At 35.4% G+C, this 25,549-nt stretch overlaps 1 protein-coding gene across 1 annotated transcript in view; it reads right to left on the bottom strand.

Annotated features, from left to right (window-relative positions):
- FREM3 (FRAS1 related extracellular matrix 3) overlaps positions 1-25,549 on the bottom strand; it is an 80,645-nt gene that overhangs the window by 36,494 nt on the left and 18,602 nt on the right. Inside the window, exons 3-5 of the mRNA XM_088132808.1 lie at positions 12,288-12,434; positions 5,508-5,738; positions 5,247-5,372 (exon numbers count right to left, since the gene is read on the bottom strand). Coding sequence (XP_087988934.1) covers positions 5,247-5,372; positions 5,508-5,738; positions 12,288-12,434 — 504 coding nt within the window. The remainder of the gene's footprint in view (positions 1-5,246; positions 5,373-5,507; positions 5,739-12,287; positions 12,435-25,549) is intronic.

The raw sequence follows: 25,549 nt of genomic DNA, 5'->3' as shown, positions 1-25,549 counted from the left end.
GTGCAATATTTGTATTTGTGTGTGTGTGTATGAGTATATAAAGTATATCTATATGTGCAGATACACTATGTATTTGTGTGTATACACACACATACACACACAAACATGCAAATACACAATGCTCAAATGTTAGTGGACGTGAGCATCTTACATCAAGCAAAAACAATAGAAACAGAATCATAATAACCTAACATTTCCCATGCCACTTAATGGGTGTAGGTTCATTATCTTTGTTCCCAAATGCTTTCCTGAAAAAACATGTCTTCAAAGCTCTTCAGAAACCCAACAGGGAGGGTTATGGTTAAGACACTCCAGGTACAGTATCAGGGTGCAAGCTGCTCAAGAGAAGGATCAATCACTGCTCTGTGTGTGTGTGTGTGTGTGTACATGAGTGTAATATATAGACTATAGATAGCTGTGGAAACAGTAATATGTGACATAACTTCCTTTTTTTCAGTCTCCAGGCTTTTTAAAGGAAACAATAGTGTAATTAAGGATCTACAAAACTCAATTTCTGAAGTTCTCTTTTCTCCAATTCTCCCCAGGTCAGTTTTAGAAGAAAATAAGGATTCCATTTGATTAGACCACAGACTACTGAGTCCAGCTTTTGAATTCCATAATAGCTGGTCAAATGCCTATGGAAAGCAAACAGGAATCTGCACAATAACTGCAGATAAATTAATATAAATACTATCTACTTTTAGAAGTGTGTGAGTCTCCCAATCAAGTGTTGGTTATTCTAGAGAGAACATAATAAAAAGCCACTTGGACTTTTTAAACAGTAACAGGTTGTGCAGTATTTGTACACCTGTATGAATTACATACAGTATTGCACACGTCTCCCATCTGGTTACCAGAGACCAATCGAAAATGAAGTTAAATACTATAGATTTGCAGATTACATGTCCAATAATAGGAAACAGTTTCCTTTGATTTCCAAGGTTTGATCAGATTATATACGTGCTACATGAGCACTAGGTTCTTAGAAATCAAAACACTGGTAACCAGATTTTCCTAAACAGGATCATCTGTGAACAAAACTTAGCATCAGTTACCCTTGGCACTATATGGAAATAAAAATACAATTTAAACTTACATTAATATGATATGAACACACATATACACACACCACTTACTTAGAAACAGTGCAAATGCAGCAAAATATCATCAAGCCCATCACTAAAATATAGCAACTGTACTATTGCACAAAATGCTAATAGTTTCTAAAAAAGGACTTCTGTCTCCCTGTCACTGCTTACAGTATGTCTTAGTAGATCAACAGAGACAATAGCAAATGAACAGGCCTAATTAAAATTTATCTTACAAACAATTAATTAGGTAATGAAATAGTGTTCAGGCACTCTACCATTCACCTAAGATGGTAAAGATCAGTGAAAAATATATATTAAAAATGGACATGCCTTCATATAAATACAGTAGTAATTTCTCCTGTATCAAGCATTTACTCCGTATTGCAGAATTCAATTTATTATTCAATTTGCTATAACAATTATAAATCAGCGGATCTGCCCTGAAATGTAAAGGATTAGAAGAATTTCACTTTTTCCTCTCCATTTCATATGAGAAATAATTATAATTAGGAAGTTTCCACTAAGTTAATTATCCATGTTTAAATAATTGCACATTATGTTTTATTAACAAGTTATTTGTCCTGGACCATTTTCCATTCACTGGCTTTATTTATGGTTTTATTAAGACTAAAGTTTTTCTATATTACAAAATTTTGTGAATCAATCTCACTTATTCAGATATAAATCTAATAGATTCTGTAAGAGAATTTTTAAACAGCAAAATCTTGATTTGCCAGATCTTAGTTTAGCAGACTTAGGACTCACTGGAAAAAATCTGTTTGATATTTTAGGCATGTATAAAACCCCATCCTATACTTGTGTAACATTCATTTTGCATATTATGCATACGTAACGCAATTTTACATATAACGACATATAATGGCACTCCATTTGCCATTTAATGAACATTTGGGTCTAGCAGACAACCTTCTTCCTGTAAGTCCATTAAATCAAGGATTTATTCTGGGTATGTACCATAGGTTGTAAGTTTAGATTTGCCTTAGGACAGGGGCAAAGACTCTAGTGAACAAGTAATATTGTCAATCTAGTTTTGAAACTAACTAGAATTGAAACTAACCAGAATGAGCACTTCAAGTTCAGATTTAATGATAAACTATGGCTACTTTAAGAGCGAAAGCAGAATATTTCAATCTTATCTTCTTCCAGATGGGAGGCTGAAGCATGTGAGTTCAACATTTGCTGTAGTTCTTTCATATAATGTTATATTAGAAGTCCATATTATGTCTTAAGTAGCACAAATAGATACTGGAGATACCAACCAATGGAATTACAGTTTATGTCCCCTTGGTTGTATAAGACTTTTTTTTCCAAGAAATGTTAGGAATAAGAACAGCAGCATACTTACATACACATAAATGAGTAAATCCTGTGATGAATAGTTGAGTATTTATATGTATACTATTTATAAGTAGAAGGCATACAGTATATTTTTTTACTTTTGCCTTTCACTTAGAAAATGATACTTTTAAAACTAAGCCTGTACAAGTGTATTAACCTGTAAATATATAGTACAATTTATTCCCCACCAAATGTCTAATTCTACATTTGGTCTGGGTGGTCTTGGCTGCTCCACTAGTTTGGACTTTTAAGTCCCATATTTAGCGTTCCACATATTAAACATGTAAGGAAGTGTTCTAGACTAAGCTTCACCATGACATAAATGTTCGAATTAAAAGGAAAACATGCAGGAATATTCAGGCACTGGAGCAATCAAACTAGCTAAGTCAAGACACAGATTTATTTCCTAATGAGCATTAAGCTAATATGATTTGTACAATGCATTATTTGCGCAAGACATCAATAATACATCCTCCAGAAATGGCGTATAAGAAAATATAAAAGTACACTATAAGCACATTCTAATCAATTACTTAGCCCTTATCTTTTCCCTACAACTAACTGAAAAGTACAAATATTGCTATATATATAGAAGCTCAACTATCCCTATTCTCAGATCAGATGCAGGGGTAAAATTCGTATGCTGTATTTGGGGAGTACATAAAGTTTTGGCAAGAAATGTCAGGAATGTAAAGAAGAACTGTTATCTCTAAAAAGGGCAAATATACAAAGAAAGGAATTTATTTGAAGCAGTGAGTTGTCTTTTCAATTAAAAGAGCATTTAGATTACGTTGGCTGAAAAACAAAGATACTAAGAGTACACTTCAAACTTTGCTTTTTTGAGAGGTAATGTGGCTTACTCCCTAACATTTGCAGTTTGGAGGTGCCACTGCCTTCCCTGTGATTTACTTCTAGATAAACATGACCAAGATGAATAGGACTGGTCCCAAAAAGGTGAAAAAGAATGAAAGAATCAAAGTAAGCAGATTTCTTTTCCCCAGAGTCACAGTTCCAATCCTTACTGCTCTGTACGTATGGTGATAGCTGTAAGTAATGAACATTTAACATAAACAGCACATAACAAGAGCTGAACTATTCACTCCCTTCTCCATTGCATTCCACATTCATAGAATCAAAAGATGACTGGAAAGTTTACATGCTGAGCCCTATAATTTGGAAGACTCTAGGCCCTACATAGAAGCTGGTCAAATGTAAATGAAACATTTTTCTTGTCCCTCAAACTACTCTGAATGTTTAGGAGTCTAATATTACTTTCCAAGTTAACGTAAAATCACTCTATACACATGCAGTCCTCCAAATGTTTATTCCAAAGTTCTACCGCATTAAATGAGCTCACACCACTTTACTCTATCACAACTCTATCTCTAGTTAGGCCACCTAGTAAGGCTCAACATGAAAGCCTCTAACCAAAGGAATCTAATCTTTTTTTTTTTAAGAGCCTATGAACCTGTTTTAATACTTTCATCTCCCTATTACATCCTGCAGCTGTGCTGACATACCTAACATCTGAGACTGACCAACAGCTGTCATGCTTCACAAACACAACTTGACTAGCTGTCTAACCCATGGGATCATAAATCTTTTAGCATGTGCACCAGGCAGAAGTCCATCCTGCCTAATAAGGAAATAAAGTATTAGGAAAAAATGATCTTACATACATCCTCCACCAGCCCTCCCATTAAGGTATGACTAAGATGGACAAGAAAAATACAGAGGCAGAGGCATTCTATTTATATTAAAATATCCAACATATTTTTCAGTATCTATTCATAATTTCTACATGCTACTTGGCAGTTTGTTTCCAAAAATTATTTTGCAAATCATCTGACAAATATACCAGCAATCTTGTGGTATTCAAGTTTACTCAAAAATAAATCCCATTAAATTTAGTGGGAATTCATGAATGCACGGGATTCAAGTTTTAGAAAATTTTACTATTGCTCAGGAAAGTAAACATAACATTTTTTTACCTGAAAGCTTAAATCAGAGAAAGACCATCCAATTCAGCATTGCAAGATAGACAAATAACACAAAATCTTGATGTTTCCACAACATTGCATGAGACTTTGTACAAGATTACTGAACCTTCTGTGATCTTATTTGGGAATGCAGAACTCTTGCAATATTTAGCACAGGATCCCTGAAATCTTGTAAAGGTTTAGTATAAAATCTGGGGCAATTTGGAAAGGTAAGATTTCATGATGGCACCCAGATTTCTATGAACTTTGCTGATCTATGGTTTGAATAAGTATGAAATCAAAGTATTTGCTTAGAACCTAGTTAAATATATGATAATGCTTTCCATATATATACAGAATATATTCCAATACAGTATACTTTTACTGTATTGTAATTTTTCAATACAGTAAAAGTATACAAAACAAAAAAGAAAGTAACAAAAAGAGACAAAGAATGAAAAGAAAAAAAAACTATACACCCTTCTTTCTATCAAGTAATTATCATCTTATCCTTTTCCCCTTCCACTTTGGCCCCTTTTAATCCCTATGATCATGCTTTCCTTAAACCTCTTCTCCATCAAATGAAACACAGAACAGTTTAGAAAGAAAAGGGAAAATACAGTGAAGAGTAACATGTAAAAAATTAGATTCACTAGCAATTTGCAAGCAATAGAACATTTTGGAACTATTTTGCTCTACAAATTAATCTATGTTCTTGTTTTTAAAATGGATATACTGTGCTAAGTAAAAACAAACTCTGCTTTATGGCATAAATTCAGTGTTTACATTAGGCATAAGTTAGTAAGAAGTATACTACCTTGATGAGTGGAACAAACAACCATTAGTTCATGACTAGTATCTCCAGATCTCCTGACAGGGATTAACAGTTCACCAACATCTTCCTCGACTGTATATTCTGACCCAGGAATATACACAGTAGATTCTGAAAAAGAGTGGAAGGACAATATATAATATTCAATTATAGCAAAGACCAAATATATTAAGCTTGTTAAGATTCTGTTCCTATCAATGGAAACCAAGTTATGAAAACCACAGGGAGGGGGGGGAAGTAACATACCATCACCAGGATCAACAATTTCCACCATTGCCCTTTCTGGGAATTCCAGGGCAGCCATAACTGGATCTGATAAAATAATCTGGAAGGTCTCAGATTCTTCATATTTATTATCTGCAATTATTCTTACTCGCCACGTAGCCACAGTCTGTCCTGGGTTAAATTGAACCTGCTTCTGAGCTTTTCCTCTGAAATCTTTATCCTTTTCTGCTGTTTCATCTTTAGTCCCAATACCTGTGCAAATGTTTGGAAGGAAAAAAAAAATGGATATAAGAAACCTTGTACTTGAAATACTTATTTATTAAATATACATCCTGCCTTTCTACCTAAAATAGTTTTCAAGGCACTTAATAATAAGATACAAATGAAAAGACAAAATTACAATTGAACAATTAAGACCTATAATGATATCACTACAGTAATCTTCCAAATTCTTGCAAACAAGGCTTTGAAAGTATGTGTTTGCAAAACATTTCAAATTTGGCATAAGTTGTTCAACCATTCTGTTTTGAGCTCAAAACACTTCTGGAATGATTGAATCAACTCATTTCAAACTCAGAACAACTGCTAAGGCCTGAAATAAGAGTATTTTGAGCTCAACATGTTTTGAATTTGAAATGCTTGCACACATCTAATTGGAGGTCAAAACCAGCACTTTGAAAATTGTACCGAGAAACTATAAAGTAGCCAATAAAGCTGTTTTAATTAAATGCTGTCTATAACTGACTCTGATTAATAGTATAGCCACATTTTTTCTGAATACTTTTCATCCAAAGTACGTTATATTTCTTTGTGACAAGAACTAACATTGGCAGGAATAGTCACAGTTGACCTATCAGACTTCACTGTACAGATTCATTCTGGCCAGGAGAATCCTCAACCTGAGAACCTGAAACATCAAGTAGAATGTAACCCCATTTAGCACAGACTGGATCTTTTTTTCTGTTAAGTCTTTCAACTAATCAGGAACACTTGTTTCTTGGCTACATTAAGCTTCACTTTCTTTCCTTCATTCAGGTTATTGCCCCTAACATACATTTCGTTGAACTTAGATGGAAATAAGAGCTGAAGCATACTGGAAGTTTTAAGCACACTGAAGGTGCTGAATCCCAAACCTCTTCAAGCAAGCAACTCTGGGTATATATTAAATGGCATGGAAGAGAAGATGAAATCCTGAGGTTCATTACAGGCCAATGGCCACAGCACTGAAGTTAAACCAACACCTTTTTGTGTTTCCTTTGCTTGTAATATCTTAGCTATTTCCCATATTTTCTCTGTTCTCAACTGTTAGTGGTTGTTCTCTGCAACACATCTCTCCTGATAACATGTAGTTGATCCACCTCCAATTGTTATCACTAGTAAATGTATACAAGAGAGACTGGCAATCAGTTTTGTTTTTCACTCGCTAACAAATATAATGGCCCTCACCCCAGAAATTAGTTCTATCAAAGGAATTATCTTCAGTGGTTGGCCTTTAGGGAAATGAGCCCATAACAGAATCTTCCCCTAACCCCAATAATTTTACTTAAAACCTTGAAGTTTGTATTTAGTTCAACTATTTGTTTCCTCCATCCTAGATCTGATCTTGTCTTATGTGTTTCCTTATCACCCAAATGACAGCCATTTTAGTAACAGTCAAGATTCATATGGTAGACATTTTGTTTGAATTTCCACAATATACTCCTAAAATTCCAAATTGGCTTAAACATGCTCAGGACAGTGGTAGATATATTGTATTATACTGATATAATGTCAGTTTATCTAACTTTTGATCAAGTTCAAAAAATTCAAGGTTGATTCCAGCGTGAATTTATCTCAATTAATTTTGATAATTCAAAAACAATTTGAGATTTCAGAGGCACTCAGTTGTATTACTGCAATATTGTCAGTTTTCAGGTTAGGCCCATTTTGAATAATTCTAAAGATCTAACTTCATATTTGATTGTGAATATATCTATATTAGGACTGTCCAAATCTTTTGAAGGATGTGCTTTGAATGCATGGGAGTGTATCTTAAGGCCCTTTCTTTGAATGATTAAGCAGTTGCACCTTTTTCCAGGCTCCAGAAGCTGCTCCTGGTGGTCTTTGAATGCATGCCCATGCATTTGAATAGATTTATCCACATACATGCAAATACAGCTCAGAAGCAGTTTGTGAAACAGCTGTGTAAGTCTAGAAAAATATACAACTGTTTTACTGATTCTATCTGCTGGTTCTCTTGAAGGATGTGCATGGTTTTAATATTAATGTGATGCTTTAAAATGCAATAAAGAATCAAAAGTAAGAAATTAATTCTTGAGAAGTGAGAAGATTCCATACTCACTTCTACCAGCATTTCTAATAGAGAGGAGAAAACTGTTTTGCTTACATTTTTGGTAACAGTTTCAATTTTGACACCCAGGTGCAAAAATGTGATTTCAATTATCACAATTTAAGTTTACTTTAACATCAGGAATCTGAGCTTGAGTTTATTAATATCTAATCTACTCAGCTGCAGCTTACAAAATAATTATTAGCATTTGAAACTGTCAGTTACAAAATTTTACCTTTCTGGACAAGAATAATAAACCTTTGTCATGTTGAATTCTTTGCTTTATTGTGATAGAACCTGGTATCCTGCAAGAAGCTTCTGAAAGCTGTGGCATGAAACTATTTCCACATCAGGAACTGCAGTTTTTACGTATATACATAACCTTCCCTTTTGGGGTAAGTCACATTATACAGGGCACAGAAAAGAAAAAAATAGTAACCATTAGCTACAATTAATTTGCATGCAGATGATACCAGGGCATCATCTGCATACAAAAGTACACATGCATTCACATTCCCAACCAATACTCCTTTAACATAAATAAAACTTCATTTAAATATGTATCTGTAAATACATTAAACACCCAATGGAAACATTATACATCCTTGTTTTATTCCTTGGCCAGTAATGAACCGCTGGCTAGGAATCTTATTTATTCTCACACATTCTTTACTTCTGTCATATACTGTAGCACTCTTATCACATTCAGCAACCAACCTTCAATTTTCTGTATTTGTGCTAAACATCCCATGATTCATGCTTGTTCACTAAATCACCAGAGTGTAATAAACTTTTAATAAACTTTCTCAATGCTGAAGAGCAAACTTTTGGTCTGCACATTTCCAAATTTTTCTGTGTCACCACCTATACCGTTTCCATTAAAGTCCCATCTAATATCTTGTCAAAGCCATTGATAAGAAACTGCCTGCAGTTTATGGTACTTTTTCTTTTGTATAGAAAAGCAAAAACAGCAATCTTCCCATTGTCAGGCAAGAATATGTAATTCATACATATTAAGCAAGCCATGTAGAAACACTCTGGAAGCAAATCATAACAATCTATGCTAGCATTCTCACGTCATTTATGGGTTCATTTTCATCATTTTTCCTGAAAATTACCACACACAGCATCAATTTCACTATTTAATATATTACTATCATTCTAAATACTCCTGCCAGTTTTCCCTCACTTCAGTTTCATCCCAAACCATCTCATCCTTTTTATTTTGAATTTTATTCATTCTGCTAGAGGCTCTTGGTTAGCCCTCTTCCAAAATAATATTTATTTCTATCAAAACCTATCTATATCTTATCTTCCTCTTTTTAAACTTAACCATTTCTTGATCTCCTTGACTACATTCTTTGCAACTATTGATTTCTCACTATACATGTTATATAATATCTTTCTCTAATCTTCACTTTTTGTGACAGTCATTATTTTATACGCATAATTCTTATTTTCTTATAGATAATCCACTTTCCATTCAGTCTTTCAGAGATTAATCTGCCTTCTAATATTTTTTTTCATATAGAATTTTTTCTCTGGTCAATCTAATTTCATTCTTCAAACTTTTACTTCTTTCCTTTCCTTTTCTTTCATATTGATTTTTTTTCTCAAGATCCACCCTTAATCCTGCCAATACATCTTCTGTCTCTGAAAACATTTCATCACTTTTGTATCTATCTCACACTAGTCTTTCAATCTTCCATTTATAACACTCAAATTTCTAATTTTTTTACATTTATAGTCATTACTTTGTACGTATGAAATGTCTTATTTTTAAACTATATGTTCAAAACAAGTAGATTTCTCCTAAGCAGTTGCTCACCAAATTGTCACCGTTCTCATTCATTCTTGGGTCTCCAAATGGTCTAATCATGCTTTCTATACTTTCTCATCTCATTGCCATCTGTTCATCCATAGAATAACTTTATACCTGGGTTGCATTCTTCTAGAATACTTTCTCAAAATTTATATCTGATTCTTCTATTGTTGCCATTCACTGGAGTATAACATGCAACTGTCACCAACTTGTGGTAATCTGTTTTCATGTGCCCCCATAACAACTTAGGTGACATCAATCAATTCTTTGTGACACACATTTTAACCCTTTTGTTCATAATTAAAGCTACAGTACATCTTCACTTCTCTGCATATATTCATCAACTTCACAAGATCAGGCCATTTTCTTTCAGTAGTATTACACCTTCACCTTTATTTAGTTTCACACACAACACACTTACTTCACATTCTTTCATTTGTTAATTCATAATTTCTGTCAATAACCACTCTTAGATTCCAACCTGCAGTCTTCCATATGCTATGGTTGTTATCACATGGCCTACAGATACTGACCCATTAAGGCCCAATAATAAGCAAGGAATACAGAAAGGAATAGGTCAATAGGTTTCTACCTAGGATTGTCTCTATACAAATGCAGAGTGTTCGAAACAAACAGGGAAAAGTACAAGTCTTAATATAGGAAAGTGAGTACAATGGAAATCTGCAGGGGAAAAAACCTCATGGAATAGATCATACAAAAGGGTAGTGGAAGCAGCATTATAAATGAAGAAAATATACACATATATTGAGGCCCAGGAATTGAGCATAAGAGAGTTGTTGAAAGCATTTGGGAAAGAATACAAGGAACAGGAAACAAGTATATTATTGTGGGGGTCTGCTATAAACAATCAAGACAGGCAGAAAATCTGGATAATACTCTCCTGGACCAGATTACAGAATTTTCAAGGGAGGAAGTGATAATGGGAGAGTTTTAACTATCCAAACATATGTTGGAAAACTTCAACTCAGCCATGACTGCCAGGTCCCAAAAATTTCCAATGGGCAGGGCTTTGATCACCATTTTGACATCCTTGGCCACATTGCAGACAGCCTTTGGCCACACTGACCCATGCTGAGTGCATAGCAAAGGTTCACTGTTTAGGGAGCCAAATGTGAGAGTTAGATGACTCTATCCTGCAGACTCCATCATGGGGATGGGAGTCAGCAAAGTGGCTGTGTGGATTTGCCCAAAGACAGTCATATTCAAAAACAATCTTTCAACATCTACAGTTCTCCACAACTGCTGATTTCCATAATTCCAAATCAAGCTGCCTCTGTCTTCTTGGGTGGAAATTGCATGTTTGGGGATACAGCTAAAGCACACCAAACTGAAGATGGTTGCAGTATTTGATCCTAAGTGTCACTTCTTAGTGACACTTGAACCTTAATGACTAAAATGTTTGAGAGCTCCCCTGGCCTCTTCTCTTCTCCAGCAGCAGACTGGAGTTTATCTCAACACTTCTGAAAAAGCGCTGATCAAGAAGCTTCAATGTTTCTCACTCACTTTGTTTTTTCTGTTTCTTAGAGGAATTCACTGAACCACAGTTAACAAAATGCAATCAGGCACATTTTGTTGTAGCTGGGAAAGCTGATGGATTTTTGAAAAGATTCAACATTAACAATCCACTGACTACAAACATGTCAGTAACATACTATGTTTCTTGTTCATTTTGCATTAGGCTGTTGGCAGCCAGTATTTGTTCTAACAGTTTTTGAAGAGGTCATATAACTCAAATCAAGAAAGAATAGTAACAAACTGCTAGTATGTCCCTAAGTAACAGCATTCCCAAGTCAGAAGGATTTTTTTCTACCAACAGGACTGGTGCATTTATCTAGGAATAAATGTTTTTTCTCAAATCTAAATGAAAAAGAAACAGTTTCAGAACTAAATGGTGCAACCCAATATAAAAAAATCCATGAATCTGGAGGACATTCATAAAAATGTGCATTTAGAAAAATATTATACTATAAAGGATAAATCAGTAGAAGTACTTAAGGGAGATTAATCTACAAGTAGTCCTCACCTACAACTATAATTGGGACAGGAACTTTGGTCGCTAAGTGCTGTGGTCATTAAGTGAGGCATCATGTGACTACACCCAATTTTACAACCTTTTTTTGCCTAGTTGTTAAGCTAATCACATGGTCATTAAGTGAATCCAGCTTCCCCCATTGAGTTTGCTTGTTGGAAGCCAGCTGGGAAGGTCATTAATGGCGATCATGTGAACCCAGGATTCTGCAACTGTTGTGAATACATGCTGGTTGTCAAGCACCTGAATTTTGATCATGTGACTGTGGGGAAGCTGCAATGGTCATAAGTGTAAGGACCAGTCATAGGTCACTTTTTTCCAGCACCATTGTAACTTTCAATGGTTGCTAAATGAATGGTTGTAAATGGAGGACTACCTATACAGCCAGAAGGTTATTATTTTAATGCACTATGGTTCATTCAGAAAGAAATCAGAAAGAAATACTTGTTGATATGATCTTTTACATTATAAAAGTTTATTTTAAGTAATTTTATGGTGCCTACAAGCTTTTGATCAGGAAAACTACAAAATCACAAGCTCTATTTAAGAAAATTACATTGTTACATTTCTAATATTTCAACACATTAAAAGCATACTTACTAACAAATGAAGTCTCCCCTAGATATCCTCTACGTTTCAAGGTTACCTCTAGAACCTTGGAATCCTCGTCTACAATGTAATATTCTTTTTCCAGTGATATCCAAGCCCAGTTCAAACGGAAAGGTTGGCTCTTCAATCTGTTTCCTCCTAAAATTCAATTGAATAAATTATCATATAGTATATATAATCTGAAAGATATCCAGAATCCTTTCAGTACTCACATATTGGACATACATACTACACAATATGTATAAAATGCACAAGTAAGAACAGTAGTTCTTTGTTATAATAATATGTACATGTGTTATATCAGGGTTCCTTTTAATTATGTCTTTTGCCCATGAGACAAAAAAATACAATGATTAAAGATGAAAAAAATATAAAGACAACTCATACTTTACTCCTAGAATAAAATCAATCTCTTTGTTATTTATGATGTTGTGAATGAAACTATTAATAACCCATCAGATGAAATATTGCATTTGTCTTAATATGTAATGCATAAAGTAACCTTAATAAATTGTAGGAAATCCACAAAAATCAAGTACTCCAAAATACCAAATCTTCATTAACTTCAATAATTTATATGACGGGGAACAGGAAAAAGTAGTAATGCTTCAAAGACAGCCAGTTTGGTGTAGTGGTTAAGGCACCAGGCTAGAGACCAGGAGACTATGAGTTCCAGTCCTGCCTTAGGTACAAAACCTGCTGGGTGGACCCTGGGCCAGTCATTCTCTCTCAGCCTTAGGAAGGAAGCAATGGCAAACCACTTTGCAAATCTTGCCAAGAAAACTGCAGGGACTTGTCCAGGCAGTCACCAGGAGTCAACACTGACTTGAAAGTATAAAAAACAAAAAATGCTCTACAATCTCATTTGGAAAAACAGAAATACTACCTGTTCATATTTTCAAACCAGGAGATTTGAGCATATAAAATATCTCCCTGAACCCTTTTTTCTTATTCTTTTTTTCAAAAGAGAAAAGTGCCAAAGGACAGTTAAAAATGAGCCAGAAGGTATATTTTTAAGATAAAGAAAAAATGACCCTTGTATTTTGCAAATCACCAGCAACTATTACTTTGGTAATGGCTGTTATTAAATGAATGTTATTTTTTCACTAAGTTAATATAACTGTTAAGATTTATTGATTCTGTACTATGAAACCATAAGGCCTCTATCAACTTAATATGTGTCTCCTGGGGATGATAGATTTTACACACTTCTTGTGACATTTTTCTTCTTCCAAAAAAGAGCAAAAGAAAATGCAAGAAACACATATTGAGCTTCAATGAAAGCAAAGGCACATGTGCTCAGTTTTTAATGCCTTTTGTATACTCCTTTTCTCCCTGCATTTTGTTTCTTCATTCAAAAATGTTAGGCCACAAGGAGAAAAGAATAGTAAAAACAGAAATGATATTTTAAACCTTTATTCTGAACATTGTTTAAAATGTATCACAGATATCATACTCACACAAATATGTGTGTGTGTGTGGAGAGAGAGAGAAGAGATAAATAGTACTTATTTTTGCTGAACCACTCACCCCAGTGTACAGTACCCCCATTCCAGGATTATTTGAAATAATCTTGTCTTTAGTTGTCACAGCTGCCCACAACCTTCATGAATGGCTCTTGTAGCATGGCTATACATTATATTCATCCATTTCCAGATTCAGTTAAAAACTTCCAACTACAAGGAATTCATACTCATTTACAAGAAATAAAATGCTACAAGAATTCTATCTCACACAAGATTAGCAGTAGAGGAACTGGATCCTATTAATAATGGCCTAAAATAATCTTCAAAGATTACATTTTTATCTTACTTGCTGTTGTTGCTTGCAAGATCTCATTAAGAAACCATGCAATATTCCTTTTGACAACTAATTGAACAGAAAATAAAACTAGGCGAACTATAATTATAAACAAAAGGAGAACTAATTCTAGTTTTGATAATGGAAATGGAAAATTTGCAGCCAAGATCCAGTTACAGATGAGAAGCTACATGTCTGTCTTCCAACTGTACAAAGGTCCAGATTAGAGGAACAAAATGTGATTCAGAATGTTCATGACTGAGTATTAGTTCCTTTGGGAACACTTTAAACCAAACATATCTTTTCCTGGGATTACATACCAGCTGTGAAAGACAGCTGCCCGAGCCCAGGAAAGGACACAGATGCTCTTGAGAGTCCTGTGTGCACACCCATCTAATCCTGTGTGCTATATCTGATCTGAATCACATTCTGCCCTTCAATTTGGATCTCTTAACAGACCCAGTGTAAATATGTTTGCTTTCCTTTATATGAAAAATACACACATAGTGGAGGTAAGGGTAATTAGCGATCTGTGAAAATGAAATGCCTTGCCTCGTATAACTGAAAGCTACCGCTGGATGCACGATAATAAAATTATGGTATATTTATTTAAAAAGAGTAGTGAAGAGGATAGGAATGATCAAATGGTCAAAGTGACTGGTACAATCTCAATAGTTGGACAGGAAAAAAAGATAAAATTCTCAAGCAGCCTTCAAGATCCATATTTGCCATCACATATTTTGGTCAAACAAATGGGTGGGGTCCATCACAGCTGTTCTGTTCACGTAAGATGTTTCCATTCATTCATGGAAGGCCAGTTTTATTTATTTATATATTTGCAATTTTTACACCCTGCCTCAGTCTGAAGCTCTGAGAGGTTTACAATAAAGCAAACACATAAAAACTACATCGTGAAACTGATCAACCCACTACAGACTGAATGTCCATAAGCAATTAACAGGATTAAAATCACAATGGAATAAAGTTTTAATTGTTTTGCAAAATGCCATGAGGGATAGTGCTGCATAGACTTCCAGGGGAGATGAATTCCAGAGCATGGAAAGACAGAAAAGGCCTTCAGCCTGTCTCATATCCATCATATTTCTTGCAGAAGAGGTGCAGCCTCAGACACCTTCTCAAAATGTTTGAATTGGACAGATTTAATCCTGGCAAGACAGGACTGGATATATCCTGGCAGTATGCTGTATAGGGCTTTACAGATTATAACCAGCACTTTGCATTGGTAACCAATGACACAATTTCAAAATTGGTGTTATCTTGCAACGTGATAGAGTTGATCTGCTGACCAGTTGTAGCTTCTAGGCCATCTCCAAAGGCTGCCCCATGTAGAGGGTGGTACAGTAATCCAACCATGTTGTGCTCATGATGAATATTACTTAAAGCTTCCTTGACTGTGTGCTATATACTTAATGCTTTAATTTGCACAGCAAGCACAAAGCCATAGAAGAAATGCATCCTGAAAGGCTCCCAAGTAAATTTAATGGCAATTATCTTTCAAGGAAAAAATGGTTAGATTCTCTTAAGAGGGCAATGGAAAGGAATATAATCATTTGTAAAGTTCTATTCAGACTGAACCACTCTGAAAAGATGCACAATACAGGATGTACAGTAAAGGACAGAACTGATTCGGATTCTAAATAATTGCATCCATATGATCTTAGCATTAAAAGTTGGCAGCATTTCAAGCAGCTATTTTTGAGAATTAAAAAAGCAAGCTGAATTTTAACCAATTGAAAATGAGATAGTGAAGGTATATCCATATAATATGAGCCTTTAATTAAGATTACAATAGATGCACAATTATAAATAGCCGTGGTACATAATGAGCGTTTTGCTTGACTATCTGGGTACCCTAATCCATCACGTTATTTAAAACTGTTTAATGTTCACAGTTGCTGGAAAATGTTAATTTTTTAACATACACTTTTACAATTGTAGATTGAACACATTCCTTTAAATATGGGCTACACTGTGAATTAGAGAGCTTATTTATTATTAATAATAGCAAACTGAGTTACTGTAGACTGTAACCATGTATAAAGAACAGAATTCATACTATCACGCCTTCTCATTTTAAACCCAGGGCACAAGGTTATGTTTTTTCAGAAATTAATTGACTGAACAAGTTGCAAAGTACACATTTCACCATTCTCTCTGCTCAGCCAATATCCCCTCCCTTAAATCACAGGATTGTACTTTGTGCCTTTCAACAGAACCTGAAAGTTTCAAAGAATTTGTTAAAAATATATTTGAGTTTTTAAAAAATATATTAGTGTTCATTCAAATAATTTCAAGCTATAGCCTATCTTATGATTTTGGTCTCCTATTTCAATTTCATACATGCTGTCTCTTCAAGGAATGGTTTTCCATCTTATTTTCAAGTGTTTTGTTCCATCCCTTTTCTTATTATTCATACAAAGCAAAGAAACTACATAAATACTAGCAGGAATCAAGAATGAAAGTGTCATGTTGAAAGGTCGAACTTCCAAATTACAATATACAACATGGTATATATTGATACTGCCACATGTCCAAATCAATTACCTTATGCTTAGATTACTGTAGCACATAATTATCTGAGGCTGCCCTTAGTCCATAAACTTAATCAAATACAAAATTCTACTGATTTGTGCTGTGCATTTTAAAGATTGTGAGGTATTGGTCTTGAAGCAGTTGCATATGCTTCCAGTTTGTCTCCAGATGTAATTGAAGAACCTGGAACTTACCCAATATGCTCTAAAAACATGAAGTAGATGCCTGGAAAACCTGCCCAATATAAACCTGTCCAAAATTACCATTCATCAAAATCTTGTTACATGTTCCGCCCCTTATTGATATCCGGTAGCTTTCTAAAATCTTTTAGTAGCAGAAAATGTATATAGCTCCCCCCCCCCCCACGTTTCAGTATATAACTTTGGGAGGTAAAACAATATATTCGAAGACAATATAAAAACCCATAACCCATTAAAACAATACAGTCCAAGGAAAAAAACACACAGATATTGGGCTCCCCTACCATCTTGATCCTAGCACTAGGAGGATAAGCCAAGATTTAACAGCCTTCTGGAAGACCAAGAGGATTGGAACCATCCAAAACTCAGGAGGAAGACTATTCTGCAGGGCAAGTACTCTTTAGTCCTACAAGATGGCACTGTTTGATAAAGCGGATCTGGAGCATACCCACCTGTCAGATCTGGTGGAAAACAAAGACACTCTCAGACATAGATGGTCCCACAAGTTACCTGGGTCATGCCATATACGGCTTTAATAGTGATAACCAGCACCTTGAATTGCACCTGGAAGCATACAGGCAACCAATACAGTTTTAGCAGTGGTGATGTACACATGTGAAGCATCCGAGACTGTGCATGCTGTTGCATTCTGCATTGGTTGAAGCTTCCAGGCTATTAAAGGGCAGCCCCAGCTAGACTGTGCTGCAGTAATCTAGCCAGGAAATAACTAAGGCATATGTGACAATGAACAGAACCTCCTGAGCCAGGAACGAGAGCAACTGGTACATAATCATCACAATGAAAATATTAGGAAGATTAAATTAGTCACCTAATTGTTTTATAGTCAGCTGGTAAAGACAATATTGATTCAGCCTTAGTGTGCTGCATGAATCTAGTCACTGCAGTTTATAAGCCATGTTTTATGATTTAACGGATTCTGGTTTATTCAATGAAAGGTAATTAAATAAATTATTGTTTAGCATAATGAGCAAACTTACACAATAAGTAAAAGAGTAGGATGGCAAACTGACACTCATGGTATTTAGATTAAAATTCCCATGTGTTACAGCCAACAGTGGGCAATAAAAGTAAATTATGAGAGTTGTAATCCAAACATTTGATATATACCAAGTTGCTTAATGGAATTAAAATATCCTCAAAATAGCATCTAATAATAGTAACAGAAATGCCAGGTCTTTGCCTTGGCCTCAGATATATCTGACAATCTACTATTTTCCAGAAATAGCTTTTTATTGTTTCAACAGAAGAAACTTATGAAACCTGTCAAGATGGAAAGGACAATTGTATTTAAAACAAAATATTTCAAAATAAGACATTTACTTCTATTGTTCACTGTCAGGCACAAACAACCTGGAACAGGTCTGAGCTGTGAGCTTCACCAGGCACATTCAATAACAGACGGTCCAAGAGCAATATATCTAAAAGGGACCAGGAAAGATCAATGCTCAAATTGTGGCAAAATTGACTAATAATTTAAGAGAAGACTAAGAACATTAATTTTTTTTAAAAGAAGGGCCATGTTTAGATTTTGAATGGTTTGTTGGGGGAGGTTGCATTCCAAAATTGGGCAGGACTCAGACAAATAAATGGCATGGCCTAGCTAAAAAACAGATTTAACTTAATGTACATTTAATTTCAGCTTTAATTAATATGATTATTTTTCTGAATATTTAATAGTTCTCGCCTAGCATCAAATTAAAAATTACAGTTTGGTGACAGCTATTAGAGGGGCTGTGAGAGACATACCGAAGACTTTGGGAGCCACATATAAACCTGGGGCTGCAGGCTGAGCATTCCAACTATACAAGATAAAACCATCTGCCTCATTTACAGACATCCCTAGCTGTGGGTGAGCTTCTACCCCATGATGCAATCCTTCATCAGTCAGGTTATGTATGAATGAAACAATATCCCTGTTGGTTGTATAGACGTTTTCTTCCCAGTCCTTGAACCTCCTTCTCAGGTCCACAGCCCTTCGTTCAGAACTCAGGCACAAAGGAAACACGGATAACCTGTATTACACAGAGTCAGTTAACATTCCAGTGATATGCCCTGTGCCTCCCTACACTACTTCTGTTTTTCATCAGTGATGCACACTTCACCAGTTGCAAACCACTGATGCAGATCACTGACTGGAAGCAGCAGTTCAGGGCTTCAAACTGGCAATTTTCCCAGCCCTAGAGGTTGATGCCAAGAACTCAAAATTTAACTCCTTTGGTCCCATGCCCAAATGATTGACTGGCAGTGAGCCTCAGGCACAAGTCTTTTTCCTCATTCATATCCATCTGTCTGTTGCTAATAGATAATTCTGGAGCTTGCAAAGCATGTAACTAAGCTATAGTCTTCTCTCAAAATGGGTGTACTCATATTAATTACACCACAGAGGAGTGATTCCTATGCCAGGTTGTCAGTTGCAACATTTCACAGCTTAAGGAGACTTAATATTTGCCCTCAAGCATGTATGTAAACATTATGGCAGGATATTAATGGTTACATAAATAAATAAGAATAAGGAGACCATAGCACTACAATTATCCCTCAGCAATATGCTGTGAAATTTAATTGTTTGGAAATAAGAGTCAAGCATGTTATATTAAATAAGGAAAGTTTTGATTGCAGCAAAAACCCAAGTGCCACAGCTTGATGTTGATGTATTGTATGTCCTTTGCACTGTCTCTTTGAAACCTTCCCAAGTCATCTGCACATGAATGCATTCCCAAATGATTCTTCTCCTGGATTGAGAGTAAAGCATGAGCAGATGACATGGGAGCCTTGAAACGAGCATGGGAGCCTTTGGAAAGCCTTTGCCTAGGCATTTCAAGGAACGGTGCTTTCCTTGTGGCATTGACATGAACAGAGTATCCAAGGAAGGAGGGCACTGGCACCCCAGGAGAATTTTGGAAACTAAGCAGCTTGGGACAGATGGAGAAGCTTTTCCTTCCTATTTTATGTACCTGGTTCTCAATCAGGATCTCCACTCAAGGGCTTACTTTAGTGAAAAAAAGTAGAGTCAGCTGTATACATACCCCACATCTAATATACCTTTGCTATTACATCCAAGTGAACCATTACATTTATGGGTTTCTATGTCAGCAGCTAAACCAATGGGCAAAGAGAAGAAAACATGAGGAAAGCTACTTTTCTCTGTATGTATATATGTATGTATGTATATATGTATGTATGAGTATATGTATGTATGTGTATGTGTGTGTGTGTGTGTGTATATATATATATATATATAAAATAATACACACACACTGATAGATATATATATCAGAGAGAGAGAGAAAGAGAGAGAGAGAGAGAGAGAACAGTACTGAGGGTAAGATGCAGGGGGTAGAGCCTCAGAGAAGGGCTTCCTTTCTCTGAAACTCCAAATGCCAACTCCATCCAAATTGTTAGAATGCATGCAGGGGCAACCCAGTCCATGGGCCAGATGAGATTGATTGATTGATTGATTGATATAGATACGATAGATAGATAGATAGATAGATAGATAGATAGATAGATAGATAGATAGATAGATAGATAGATAGATTTATATAGCCGCCCATCTCACACAAAGTGACTCTGGGTGGCATGCCACAATTGCCACCCTAGATTACAGTACTGGACAAGGACTATAGAGACTGTGATGCAACCATTTACCAACCATAAAGCTTATTTAGAGCCACTAATATAAAGACAGATTTCTATTCAAGTAACACTGCTTAAAATCCCAATCTTCAGCCAGAAATTCTTAACTTTTTGATACTATTAAGATGAGAACAATGGTTCTTTGTGTATCTTTTATTTCTCAAATTATTTTCAGAAATGTTATTATTTTACACATAATTTAAAAATATAAGATAATAAAACATTATTATTTCTGTTTGTCCAAATGAATATCAATCTAATTGACTGGATGTTGATTCCACATGGAGGTATCTCCATACAAAGTATACTGTTCTAAGTAGGGTAGCCTTTTGCAAAAAAGTAGGGTATTATTATTATGATGGTTGGTCACACAGTCAGCCAAATGTTTAGAATGGATTTGGCATTTTTATCTGTCTATCAAGTCCTTCCCAAGGACCTGGGATAGGCAGATGTTTTTGTTTGATGGTGTTAAAAATATCGTTACAGGATGTAAGCTGTTCCAAGTAAAGCTGCCTTTTGCAATTGACTGATGGTGATTTTGTCAATGCCGATGGTCTTCAAGTGGTGCTCCAGATGTTTTGGGATTGCACCTAAGGCACCTATTACTATTGGTACTATCTTTGCTTTCTTTTGCTATAGCCGTTCTACTTCTATTTGCAGGTATTTATATTTTGTGATATTACTACTACTACTACTACTGCTGCTACTACTACTACATAAGGTGGGATTATGATATGACTGGCTGATTGGCACTCATAGGGTTGTTTGAAATATTATCACCACTTTCAAACATGTATCACTATATAAATAGAGCAGACATTTTCTAATTATTGTAATTCTAGGAAGTCCAAAGATTGCTAATTGAGAATGTGAAAAAAATGATCCTATTTGTACACATGCACAGTGATACATTAATGTAAGACACAGACACACAGTAAACACGAGAAGTGCCCTTAAAATAAGGTTTTAGGCCTTGAAAAAATATGACATACACCATTTTGCACGTGCCAGCCTAGCATATTCAACTGAAATGAATGTAGGGTAGCCTTCTGCAATGTAGGGTATAAAAATAAATCCATTTAAGAATACACAGCTATTCATAAGTGTCTAAAGGACTTGCCAGCATTCTGGAATAGTTCCAGGAGCTGTGACAAAAAGATAAATTCTTCCACAGACCGGAGAATAATTTGCTATATAGTATAGTATTCCACTCAAGGAGCAGGCAGTGAAAAAACAGACAAGAAACAACAGTTGGGGGTGGGTGGGTGGGAGAAATGGTCTGTTAAAGAGAATTGGTATATACTGGTAACTGGCAAGAGTTACTTGCAGCAGAACGACAACAGCTCCAGTCTCTATTTCCTTCCTGTACTTCAACAGATTGTCTGTGCCTCCTTTGCACATGGACTTTTCTAAATAATACAGTATTTTAAAAATATGAATTAGTTCATTATTTTTTTTATTAGTACTGGTTCATCAGACAACATACTAGTGCACATCTTTATCTGGGCCAAGGGCTCCAGTGGCCTTTGAGTGGTATGCAAGGCCCCCACTCCCAAAATGGTAGTGGGCATGGCAAAGCCAAAAAGTAATTTTGATTGCATTTATATTTAAATCTAATTGCAATGAAACATAGGAAGCTTTGCAGTCCAGATAATGCAGATGTAGCTACTAGCTGAGACTGCCAAATAAACTCTCCATACCCTTGTTCCATGACCTCTCCACCTGCACACCTTCAATTCTACCTCTTGCCCAAATGTGCAAGCTTTTTGGCTTTTCATTATGCTTTTCCACAGTGTACCCAATGTTGGCAGTCCAAATTTTATTTCATAATAAAGGAATTATTTACAACATTGTCTAACATGAATAGTCAAACTCTAACTACTTTAATGATGTATGTCTACTTAACATATAGAAACCCTGCTTCTAAGAAATACTCTGCAGTCATCATGCCTTATAAATTATTGCTCTGATTATCTCTTCAAAGCTACAATGGACCTAAAAACATTCATACAGGATTAAAGCATAATATATTATTTTGATGTCTGCCATTATTTTTTCCCAAGCAATTATATACTCCAAGACTGACAAACCTAATCCTTAAAACATAAGTGATGTAATTATCTCACAAACATTACAATATCTAAATCTGAAATATAAATAAATAAATAAATTTAAAAGTATCCTATTGTTAGTTTAAGAAGGGGGCATATCTTGTTTATTAGGCACCTTTATAGATTTCCTTCATGCTATCATGCTATAATAATGTGAGTTGATTTATTCCTCAACTAAATTAATCCCTGAATACTCACTGAACATGGATTGGTTTTCTGTGGTGGGAGACATTTGATCAAGTGAGAAAATACTACTGATGGAAGATCAGTGGTGATCTGTGCTGATTTCCCTTTCCTTGTATTCCCCCTTCCATGTTCTCCCAAATCTGTCCCAAAGGATACAGGCCAGAACAGTTGTGAAGATTGTGGAGGGAGGACAATTTGGTGGAAATCATCTGCATTCCTTTCTAGAAATGTGATTTATATGCATAATTCCTGGAATGTTCAGACCAACCCAAAAGAATTTGGATCTAATTCATTCACTTTAGCAAAGTTTTGCATTTCAATTCTGAGAATGTAATAACTATATTCTGAGTCTTGAATCGGTATCTCAGTTTGTATAATGTAATAATAACCTGTTAATTCTATAATCTGGATCTATAAACCCAGCTGCTGCCTTTGAATGTCCATAATTCTTAACATTCTTGCAGTGTTGGTTTCCTAGATATGTTTTTAGTACTTCCAGATTAAATACTTCTTCCAGGGGAGTTTGGATCCTTCAGAAAAAAACAATTTTTTTTCCCATCAGGAGAAAGAAATGAAAGCCAAAACAGAATAAGACATCTCTTATTCAGTATTACTATTAAAAGGTCTATTTGGGAGTTGGAAAATATTTACAGTAAATTATATCTGGACACAATTGTTTTAAATTCAAGGAAAACACTTCTGAACATTATTGAAAATAATGGACAACATGGTGTTTTTCACCTTTGTTATTCTAAACAATTCAGTGAAATCTTTAACAAAAAAAAGGAGAAAGGACTGAAATTGTGATACTGATGAATGCAATAGACACGTAGTATATGAATCAATCTAGTCTCTATCATGGAGAATTCTATAATAATAAAGTTAATGCACAAAGCAAGTATGTGAATACTTTCTCTTAAAGCTATAAAAACTCTTGATTCTAATAGACTCTTGGGTGGCCATCAGTACAATAGTCTTTGACATCCTCCTAATCCTTACAGTACTTCTACCAAAATCAGAGAACTGATTTGACATCACTGCTTGAAAGACTAATGCCACTTGAGCAAGCCCCAGTGTGTTAATTAGAGGGAACCATTTCAGTCATGTGTTTAACCTGTTTCCAGAAATAACTAGAAATATAACTTTTACTGGCTTGTCATGGGTATAGTTTCACACAGATGCAGGCATACACTGAAACTTGTATACCTAGCTAAACAACCATTAGCCATAGCAAGCAGACAAAACATTGAAATTGGAAGCAAAGAGAAATGCTATTTTTTCCTTCCTGATGGATAGTTTTACTTATTTATTCATTCATTTTTGTATGGCCACCCATCTCAACAAGTGACTTTATAAAATGTCTTTCCCAGGCATTAGCAACATATCAGAAGCATCCTCAACTAGTTTCAGATTTCAATATTATTACCCCTTAGATTTTGCATGGAATTTTGGTGGATTTCTTTTTTTTTTTTTTTAATAATTTATTAAAGTTTCCAGGTACAAAGATAAAACACTAATACAAACTAAGAAAAATGTAGGAAGTGAAGAAAAGAGAAAGAAAAATACAGAGAGAGAAAAAAGAAAAGGGAAAGGGAAAAAAAAAATAAGAAAAAGAGACGTATAAAAGAATGACTTCCTCCTCCCTCTGTCAGATATAAACAGCTTCAGTAGTCTAACACCTTCTCTAGTATTTCAATAAAAAAAAAATCTCTTCTTCCTGTATCTCATCTCTTATCAATATACAAACTGATATAACAATGCCTTCCACTGCCTTTTTTATCTTACCTGCTTCTGAAATGGAAATAATATCCAACAGTACTGGTAGGTATTGACTAATGAGAGTGATCAAGCCACCAGGAAATTGGAGGAAGAAAACAGCAGAAAATCAAGTTTCTTGCATTCTTTGGTAAGGCCAGGGAAGAAATACTGTAAGTGACTAGGGTTTATTATATAGGAGAAAAAATTCCTGAGTACACTTTGAATCAATCTGAACCTCGAATGTAGACATTTTCCTTACAGCCTATTTTCTTAATAAAAGAAAGTATTGGCACTTTCAATATATGTTCACACATGAGGCACTATGGGAAAATGGCACACAAAAGCTATGGCAAACAGCGCAGTCATTAGTCGGCATGTTCTTCTGGGCTTATTCCTAATTACATGCCTTCAAGATTGTAACAAAAAACTGCAGTCCTGATGCACCCTTACTAGAGAGTAAGCACCACAAAATTCAACCTTAGTTCTAAGTAAATTTCTTAGTAAACATACTGAGACCTGTGTTCAGTAGAAGAATTGAAGCAACACATGCACAGCCGACCAAATTATTCTTTATGACTGCTGACAGAAACTCCATGCAACAGCTTTAGCTTTGTCAAAACTATATGATCTGCTATGGGCTAAAAGGTACAGTATTACTAACATATACAAGTAGTTCTCAACTAACGTCCATTAGTTCTGCAACCGTTCAAAGTTACGATGGCACTGAATGAAGGGACTTACGATCAGTGCCTGAAGTTATGGCCACTGCAGTGCCTCCGTGGTTATGTGATCAAAATTTGGGCTCTTGGTAGCCTGCCTGCATTTATGATCACAAGGGTGCTTCAACTCCCCCCACCTACCTATCTCCCCCCCCCATCTATGCCCTTTTGGCCCCATGGACTCCACAGCCCTTGCTGCCCTAGCTGCCCTTTGCCATCTACTTGCTCCCATTGCTGACCAAGCATGTCTGGCCTGGCTATTCGCAAGG

The sequence above is a fragment of the Python bivittatus genome, unplaced genomic scaffold (assembly GCF_059951505.1).
Source record: "Python bivittatus isolate LINGU-HERP-01145 unplaced genomic scaffold, Pbiv_v1 ctg000070_np1212, whole genome shotgun sequence".
Taxonomy (NCBI): Eukaryota; Metazoa; Chordata; class Lepidosauria; order Squamata; family Pythonidae; genus Python; species Python bivittatus.
The sequence above is the reverse complement of the archived record's forward strand: the minus strand, read 5'-3'. Positions and strand labels throughout refer to the sequence as shown.